At 45.6% G+C, this 9,891-nt stretch overlaps 1 protein-coding gene across 1 annotated transcript in view; it reads right to left on the reverse strand.

Moving 5' to 3' along the window:
* Positions 1-9,281: 9,281 nt before the first annotated feature.
* Positions 9,282-9,891, reverse strand: part of Hnrnpa0 (heterogeneous nuclear ribonucleoprotein A0) — a 1,364-nt gene continuing 754 nt past the window's right edge. The window contains exon 2 of the mRNA XM_005355281.3: positions 9,282-9,877. Coding sequence (XP_005355338.1) covers positions 9,542-9,877 — 336 coding nt within the window. The 3' untranslated portion in view covers positions 9,282-9,541. The remainder of the gene's footprint in view (positions 9,878-9,891) is intronic.

The following is a 9,891-nucleotide window of genomic DNA, read 5'->3' on the forward strand; positions in this document are numbered from 1 at the left end:
CCCTCTTCTGGCCTGTGGGCATATGCACAGACAGAATATTGTATACATAATAAATAAATATTTTAAAAAAATAAAAATAAAAATTATAATTTAGCCGGGCGGTGGTGGCACACGCCTTTAATTCCAGCACTCGGGAGGCAGAGGCAGGCAGATTTCTGTGAGTTCGAGACCAGCCTGGTCTACAAGAGCTAGTTCCAGGACAGGCTCCAAAAACCACAGAGAAACCCTGTCTCCAAAAACCAAAAATAAAAAAAAATTATAATTTAATTTTTATTAATTATTTAATTAGAAAGGGGACGTCTACCTAAGTCTGTATATTACAAAAAGAACACTGGACTATTAGGCTCTACCTCACACCTGTGACAGAGCTCGGCATGAGGAATTCACGAACCCTGTAGGTGACTGAATGCACAGCTAGAGAGAAGATCGCCAGACGTTGATATACGAACAGGGCACAGTGCAAATGTGCTCACCAGACAGACGACCCCGTGAACGTTGCTTTAGAAGCATCGTTTTTCCCTTCTAAAACAAGAGGCTAGGGGGGCTGGAGAGATGGCTCAGTGGTTAAGAGCATTGCCTGCTCTTCCAAAGGTCCTGAGTTCAATTCCCAGCAACCACATGGTGGCTCACAACCATCTGTAATGAGGTCTGGTGCCCTCTTCTGGCCTGCAGACATACACACAGACAGAACATTGTATACATAATAAATAAATAAATAAATAAATAAATAAATAAATATTTTTAAAAAAGAGGGTTTAAAAAAAATAAAATAAAACAAGAGGCTAATATCACTAGCTATGTCCGAGAGTTCTTAGTTTAACTACAGACGTGAGCAGACAGCAGAAACCTGGCCTATGACAAGTATCTAAAAGCCACCAGTGGCACCCAGTCCCATGGTCTTCCTCAAGGTTATTAAACAGCCTTGACCCCCTGATCTTGGAGCCAAGGAAAAAGTTAGGTTGAGAGGGCCTTTGTGGAGTTAGCGTCCGCTCCCAGTGGCCACAGCTGCTAACAGGTCAGCAAGGAGCGGCCAAGATTGGGGCTGGGGTAGAGCCCACCTGCCTGTCTGCCTCCCAAAGTCCTGGCAGACTCTGGGCCACTTGCTGAATGAACTCAAACTAAAGTGCCCTGGAAAAGCAGGAGGAAACTGCGAAAGAACCGAGGGCCCCCAACAGGTCAGCAGATCACTACCTGGTCCAGGGGGACACTTGCCTTCCTTCCCTTCTGCTCTGAGGACAGAGAACGCGTGTCCTGGGTCAGCCTTCTAAGGATGACCGCCCATAGATCATTCCTGAGATCTGTGCTCCACCTTCACGATGCTCGCACCTCCTCTGCCTCCAATTCACATCGCGGTGAGCAACCACGACAGCTCCCGCTCCCTCCAAGGCAGTGGCTGTCAACCCGTGGGGGAGAGGACACATATCAGATATCTGTATATCAGATATTTGCATTGCAATTCGTAAGAGTATCAAAGTTATAGAAGTAGCAACAAAATAATTTTATGGTTGGAGGCCACCACAGCATGAGGAACTGGACTGAAGCATTAGAACGTGGAGAACCTCTGAGCTAAGGGTTATGAACATGAGAGGACTGAGGTTCTGAGGTAAATAACTTGACCAAGGCCTGACCAAGAGTGCCTGGCCCAGACAACTTTCAACCTCACCCCTAAATCAGAGCTGGCACCCAAAGCTTCCAAAGCCCTCTTTTAGGAATGACCTCTGGTCCCCAAGCAAGGTAGCCAGTGTGGAAAGCAGCTGCGCAGCATCCCCGGGAAGGGAAGCAGCTGCGCAGCATCCCCGGGAAGGGAAGCAGCCTTCACACACCTAAGGGATTTACAATGCTCAAGTTTTTCCCAGGAACTCTCTCCTTTCCCAGGTCTGCAGCCCACAACTGGCGCCCTCTGCTGGTCAACCTGTGTATCTCTCCTAGCAAAAGTGAAACCGCTTTTCACCTCAGCCTGACGTCTAGAAAAAGGAAAAGCCTGCTTCAGTCACAGACAGATTCGAGGATGAGCATGGTTCAGCTTTGATGGTGTTGGCCCTTTATCTACTGCTCCCGCCTCAGCTTTCAGTTCTTTTCTGGATACAAAGAAAGCCTAACTGTTTTGCATAAGGAGGTTAACTACAAACGACACATCTTTCCCCACCAATCTAGTGTACCGCGATATGTGTGTGTGCTAAGGTAGGGTGCGCACACCCAGGAGCTAGAGACTGTTTTTCTATAGCGCTAACGGTGAACCCCATGACCTTGCACAGGGTGGGTGGACACCAACCAGAGGTCTACATGGGCCTCCAGAGCACGGGATGGCAGGTGTATGCCACTTGCCCAGCTAGGCACCAAGGGTGCACACATGTGAAATAATGTAAAACCCCACATGCAGCTGAGCATGGTAACAGAGGGCTATACTCTCAGGTACTGCCTGCCTCAACCAGAGTTCGAGGTCAACCTGAATAACTCAGTAAAACTGTCTCAGAAAGGAAAGTAAAAAAGCAAGTCTTGGGATGTGTAACTCAGCGGATGAGCGCTTGCCTGGCGTGCGGGAGACCCTTGGTTCAACCCCCAGTGTGGAGGACTGGGGAGCTGGAGAATGTCTCTGGTCACTTGATAGCTTATACTTCAGCCAAGGTCCACTGAACTCTGCAATGGGCTACAACGGGGCTATGGCATAAAGTTCTGTAAACCGGGCATGACTAGAAAAACAAGCGTTCACAGGCTGGCAGACAGGGTTACACACATAATGGCAGGCAGTACCTGAGGCACTCAAGAGACGTGCCCGTCAGAAGTCAGTTTGGAGAAAGTGGAAACCAGAAGTAGAAAGTTATGAGCACTGGCTACTTTTTTTAAAAAATATTTATTTATTTATGTATACAGTATTCTGTCTGCGTGTATGCCTGCAGGCCAGAAGAGGGCACTAGACCCCTCTACAGATGGTTGTGAGCCACCATATGGTTGCTGGGAATTGAACTCAGGACCTTTGGAAGAGCAGGCAATGCTCTTAACCTCTGAGCCATCTCCCCAGCCCCTAGCACTGGCTACTTTTACAGAGGACCAGAGTCCAATTCCCAGCAGCCAGATGGTGGCTCACACCCATCTATAATGAGATCTGGTGCCCTCTTATGGCATGTAGGCATACATGCAGGCAGAATAGTGTATGCATGATAAATAATAAATATTTTTTTAAAAATTACTTTATTTTGCTTTTTATTTTGACTTTTTGTTTTATTTACTCATATATATGATCTCTATGCACATGTGAATGCAGATCTGTTCTGACCACAGAGGTCAGAAAATCAGATCCCCTGGAGCTGGAGTTATAACAAACTCTCTGGTTCTCTACAAGAGCAATATGTACTCTTTACTACTGAGCTGTCTCTCGGGCTCCAATCTTGTTTCTTTAAAGCAGATCTCCATACGTGCGGCCCAGGTAACTCTCTGATGCACAATATTCTTGCTTCCAGATTCTGGCTCTGTGACATTTCCAAACACCCCAGAGAGTGTTTGGAGAAAGATCTCCCTGGGGCACGGGTGGCTGACTTATGAGCACTTGCCCCACAGTGTCAATTACACACACACACACACACACACCCCTACCTGTGTCGGGGAGCCCCAAGCCCAACTTTTACCTGCTGAACTCATAGCTGAAGTTCACTGTAATGACACGGTTAAGTATATGCCCCCAAAAGCGGGGGGGGGGGGTCCTGGTACAGTAAACACCTTTGTAAGTTAGAGAATGGGGAGACAACTCCCTAAGTTCAAGTGCCTGGATAAAAGTCAAAATGACAAATAGGCCATCTGAAAGGATGGCACCATCAGGTGAGATACGCTGTTTCCTTGGCTGAAAACCATATAGCTATGGAAGAGACAGTCTGTTACACATTAATCCAACTAGTTCCAAATGCTAGCCTCATGAACTATCACCAAAAACAGCTATACCAAAAGAATAGAAATTCTGTCAAAGTCAAAAAGCAGCTTTTAAAATTCAGACCATGCCATTCCTCTACTCAAAACCCTCAAATTGCTAGGCAGCACGCCTGTAATCTCAGTCCTCAGGAGGCAGAGGAAGGAGACCTATCTTAAATTCAGAGCCGCCTAGGCTAATCAGCTAGTACACCACCTGCCAGGCAACGCACCAGACCCTGTCTCAAAAACAAAACAAAAAAACCTCGAGTGGCTTTCTACTCGTTTGCTCAGAGGTGTTTTAGGTTGCTTCGCTGTTGCTGTGATAAATTTAAAAAGCCAAAAAAAAAAAACCAAAAAAAAAACACCCCAACTTGGGGGAATAAAGAGCTTACTTGGCCTACAGGTTACTTCAGACAGGAACTGGAGCCATGGAGGAACACTGCTTACTGGCTAGCTTCCCATTCAGGGTGTTCTCGATCTGTCCAGGCCACCAGCGACAGTGGGCTGGACCTTTTTCATATCAACATCAATCAAGACAGCCACACAGATTTACAGGCTGATCTAATGGAGGCAGTTCCTTCAACTGAGGCACCCTGTCCCAGGACAACCAAATTAACCACCACAGAGGCCGACAGTGGCCTACAAAAACAGGATCTGGTGCTCTCACACCTCAATGGGCTCTTGTTTGCTCTTTTTCCTCAACTGCAGCCACCCTCGTAAATCTCCAGATTTAAATCTTCCTTAATTATATTTAGTAAGAAACTGAATGTAAAAATCAACAGCAGCATGGTACACCAGACTCCAGCTGACGCTACTAATCCCAGCCCATCCACTACTTTCCGAACTATTTTGCTGCTTCCAAAGTCACATAACTTTCTCTTACAAAAGAAATTCCACACATATACAGCAAGTTGACTTTCCTTTTCATCAGGAACTGGTGAAACAACTGGAAAACCTCTTCCTAGTAAAACGAGTCAAAATGAGAGCCAGAACAAGCTGTGGCTCAGAGACTGCAGCTTCACAGGGTACCTCAAACTATGAATTACACTGTGGAATGCTTTCTTAATCTATGATGATTGTCATTTTTTTAGGCTTATTTTGTATGTCTGAGTATTTTGCCGGAGTACACGTGTGTGTACACGTGTGTGCACCGTGTGCAGGTCTGTGCCCTTCAGAGGTCAGAAGAGGGCTAGGACTAGAATTACAGCTATGAGCTGCCCTGTGGGTGCTGGGAACCTCGGCACCAAGTGCTCTCAGCTGTTGAGCCCATTCTCCAGGCCCTACGTCACTTTTTCACTAAAAATCTCAGGTGTCTGGTATTTCCAAAACTGAATGTGTGCTACAGCTGGTTTTGCTATTATTAGTGCTTGGCAAAAATAATAAAATTTAAATGGCTCTGACATAAGGAACCCAATACACGATGCTTTGCATTTCAGCTAAGCAGTTGGAATGCCCTCTGTGGCTTTTCTTCCCAATCCAAATGCTGACTAGTTCAAACACCTGTCACGTTTTCCTGTGACAGTCGCTACTGCTTACAGTTCCAACTCAAATGCTGGTACTGTCATAATTGTTTAAATTATCATCATCCTGACAAAATTGTGGGTACCTTAGGAGAAAAGGCTGGCCCCTAATCAGCTTAGAACTCATGAATTTTTCTGGTGAGTGTATCATAAAAATGAATCCCAGGGTTTCTCAAAGACTTATTACCAAGAATGATTTGAAAGCCGTATTAAATCATATGGGACCTAAACAACTGCACAGTCTAGAAAATAAACTGACTTTCCAGGCTAAATAGCAAACTGAAGTTCTATCTCAATCTAGAAATTCATTTTTGCAGATATTCACCTCTGACCCAGAGCAAACCTCACCCAGCACTTCCCAATTCCTTATTTTCTCCAACTTCTTGAAAATGCTTCATTCATGATAAAAGTATTCGGTAAATCATTTACAATTTGAGCAAAAGCGACTGCAATGCTATGCCCTCAACTTTAAGTAGGATGATACAGAAGCTGCTACGTTCACTGCTATGAGCTCGGAACTCACTGTGCAACCCTCAGAAGAGGAGCTGAGCTCTAGGTCTACGTAAGTAGAGCCTGTCCCTACCAAAAAATAATTTTTTTTAAAGCTGCAAGATTCCTGATTATTTTCAATCCTTCATATTAAGCAAACTGCTTACGAGCTTGCAGCCAGCAGTAAACAGCATCTCTTCATGGAGTGACTGAGGACAGAAATGAACACTCATCAACACTTACCTACTTTTTAGGCTCTCTGGAAACTTTCTATGGCGGGAGGGGGGGGATGACGACAACAGCTTATCTCATTTTTAAGAGAGCAAGAAAAAGGCATGCCTCAAGTTCGTGTGCATCAGACGAGGAAAACTGTCCCACTAAGCTCCTTAGTCTTGGCTGCTCCTTCCAGAAAGGGGGAAGAACACATGTCCACAATCCTAGCACTAGGGGGGCAGGAGGACGCCTGAAACAATCAAGGCCAGCCTGGAATACTTCGCCAATTTCAAGCCAGCTAGGGACACACAGCAGAAGGTGGAGGGAGGGGGAAGATGAGGAGGCCAAAATGAGGCTGGTGGAGCTCTTCCCTTCACTGACTGCAGCAGGGCAACGTCCCACAGGTAACACCTACACACTAGCTAAAGACAGGTAATGCACAGACCAACTCACAACCACCAGAAACGTCCAAATCCACCTAAAATGCACATGATCCAATTTAGGGTGTGAACAACCAAGAGACAAATCAACTCTCACTTGTGGTCCTGAGCAAGGAATCCTCAATTCCAAACTCTCAGGCATCCTTCATCCTTTAATCTCGTTCCTAAAACTAAGATCCCGTACTAGGGTGTAACAACCATGAGTACATTTCACACTCGCAGCACTCTGTGAACCTAAATCACTTTTAGGCTTTTAAAGATTTGAAACTCTGGGGTCTGGAGAGCTGTTTTCGAAGAGGACCCACATCTGGCAACTTCCGGAGCTGCAGGAACCTGCACCACCGACCTACACCCACATACATGGGCCTTCTAAAAACAGACCCCAAAAAAAAAAGGCTTTAAACTGTTAGCATCCTTAAAGATCTTCCAAGTCCATCAAGATGGCTCAGATGGTAAAAGCACTCACAGCCAGTTTGATCCCCAACTCACCCATTCGGTAGGAGCAGACCTGCACAAAACGTCCTAACCTCCACAGGTAGCGCTCTGTGAAAGGCAGACTTACACACACACACACACACACAAAATAAACGTAAAGATCTCCCAAACTGTCTTTTAACTAATGACCACTTTAGAATTTACAGATTCTGAAATGCAAGGAATTGGGGCAATTTCATCTTTAAAGTTAGATTCTATTCAAACATGAAACATAACCACCACCTCCTGTCAACTAGCTTCAAGTACTCCCTTCAGATTCTCACAGGTGACTCCAACAGCTGTCCACCCATTCCAGAGCTCCCCCTGCAGCCAGGGAAACACAGGAAGTGCTTAAAAATGTTTCCCTTTTCCTGGCAACTAGATGTCATGGCGAGCTGTTAGTGTAGCATGAGTCGTGGGTTCTTTTCCAACAGCAAATTTGTCCTCCACTACTTTTCAAGTCACCTTTTCCAAGGTAAAAAATGACAATCTTGTGTGACAATCTTCCACAGTTCCTACCAGCTAACTCAGAATCTTCTCACCAAAAATAAGCAAACGTAGAGATAGCACATTATCGATAGCTTTAAATCATTTCCTGTAACTTCGAGGCACCCCCCCAAAAAAACTGCATTAAATCTTCCAAGTAGTCTTGTGAGTGAAAAGTTCAAGCAGAAATTTATGAAAGAATTTCATCCCATTTTTTTACTTCCATGTGCAGACCCTTAGCCATTAGAGGTGCTAAATATCTGAACCAAGCATTGGCCACCATCCATTAGAGTAACTGAGCAAACTAATCTAACATCCACGTCCCTTTTTTTACTTAAGAGCCTTGGTAGTTACAGATCTTAGAAATTACACCATGACAAAATGTAGGGAGGGCTCTCAACGTTGAAATATTACCACCATACATAAGGCTTTGGGCTTTCAAATTCCGAGTCACAAAAGCTTACCATAGATAGCATTTAACCCAGAAAGTTAACTGGTACTGAACCCACCCACCAGATTATACATACTCTCACTCAATCATGTAAAGAATTGAATTCTTTATTTGTGATATCCATAAACGTTGCTATTCTATGTTTCTATTCAGGAAGGCAATTTTCTCCTATTATCAGGTTTTTTTTTGGTTTTTTCTTGTTTATAAACAACAACTTGAACTCTATTGCATGAAGGGCTACAAATACACGTTAACCAAGCAGAATACATATATTTTGTTTTACAACTTGCACCTAAAACCCCAGTACACATAGCTGCTTCAATAGCTGTCAGAGCAGTTTGGGGCTACTGCCCGAGCTATGCATAGCAGTTTACATTTTCAAATCTCCTGTAGAAAGAGACTGATCAGGGCTGTTGACCACATTCCTGTGCAGCCCGTCTCAGTCACACGGAAATGTGGAACTTTCAAGTCTGCACATTTCTGATGGCAAACTGCTAAATCTGATGAAATTGTCCTCAACAAATCATCTTTAACCAACTGTCTTGCAGCTATACTGCCACTCAACCAGTAGATGGCGCTACACAGGCTGGACTTAAAAGGACAAAGTTCAGATCTAGGAAAAAAAACATTTTTAAACCTGCTCCGGAAAAAAAAAAAATCACCTAGTGTTCGGGTAAACATAACCCTTATTCATTACAGACAAACCAATAAGGATGAAACTAGGCCATCTAAAATAGTTTTAAACAGTTTTATATGAATGAGAACACATGCTTAAACACAAACTATTTCCTTTAAAACTACACAGTACATATTCTGAAGTAAATTCTCATAGAAGTGACCAACCATGTCAAGATGATTAGCTTACTCGCTTATTACAAGGCGATGGATGGATGCACAGAAACTTTAAACAGCCACATCCACCACTTCAAAAAGTTTTGACTCTAAGGGGTAAAGTCAACACATCACTAGCTGGGCAACGGGAAGAAAAAATAACCCACAAGACCTCCTTTTAAGTTTCTCAAAGTACACATCAAAAACTAACAAAAATATCCTTGAAAACGGTAAGGGGTGGATCCTAGGAAAAAAAAATGTTAGACATGTACGGTCAAACACAATGATTTATTAAAAATAAAACGTAAAAATGATTTTTTACATATGCTTCCAAATTCCAGGCATGGGATCCAAGTAGGTTTCATAGAAAACGCTGTAGCCAGGTATCAAGTCCTTACAACAAAGTAAACTACCCCCCGCCCAACCCCCGCCCAGGTTTTGCTACAGAATCAGCAAGTTCAATCCCTCCCACCCCCACCCCCCAAAAAAACACAAATTAAAACAAGACATTTTTGCTAGTATAAAAACGACCAAGGTCCAAGTAATAATAAAAAAATAGAGTCCATCAATGACTGTAACACAAAAATGTGTGTGTGGGGCCGAGTCCACCTTCAGGGGGAGACAGGCAGGCAGGGGGGGGTGTTCCCCCCCGGGTAAGCGGCTCCCCCGAGGGCACCTGGGGCGGGCGCGGAGGGGAGAAGCGCCGCCGCCGCCGCCCGGCATCCGCAAGCCGGCTTCTAGAACGAGCCTCCGCCGTAGCCGCCGCCGCCGTAGCCGCCTCTGTACGGTCCACTGTTGCTGCGGCCGCCCCAGCTGCCGCCGCCGCCGCCCTTCATCGGCCCGTACGAGGACTGGTGCTGGCTGTAGCTGCCGAAGCCGCCGAAGCCGTTGCCGTAGTCGCTGCCGCCGTACGAGCCGCCGCCGCCGCCGCCCCCGTAGGCGCCGTAGCCCCCGTAACCGCCGTAGCTGTTGTAGCCGCCGCCGCCCTTGGCCAGCCCGTTCTGGTCTCGGCCGCCGCCACCGCCGCCGCCGCGGACAGGAATCTGAGCCCCGCCCCCTCGTGAGGCACTGCGCTTGCGCGGAGGGG

The sequence above is a fragment of the Microtus ochrogaster genome, chromosome 16, assembly GCF_000317375.1.
Source record: "Microtus ochrogaster isolate Prairie Vole_2 chromosome 16, MicOch1.0, whole genome shotgun sequence".
NCBI classification, from domain to species: Eukaryota; Metazoa; Chordata; class Mammalia; order Rodentia; family Cricetidae; genus Microtus; species Microtus ochrogaster.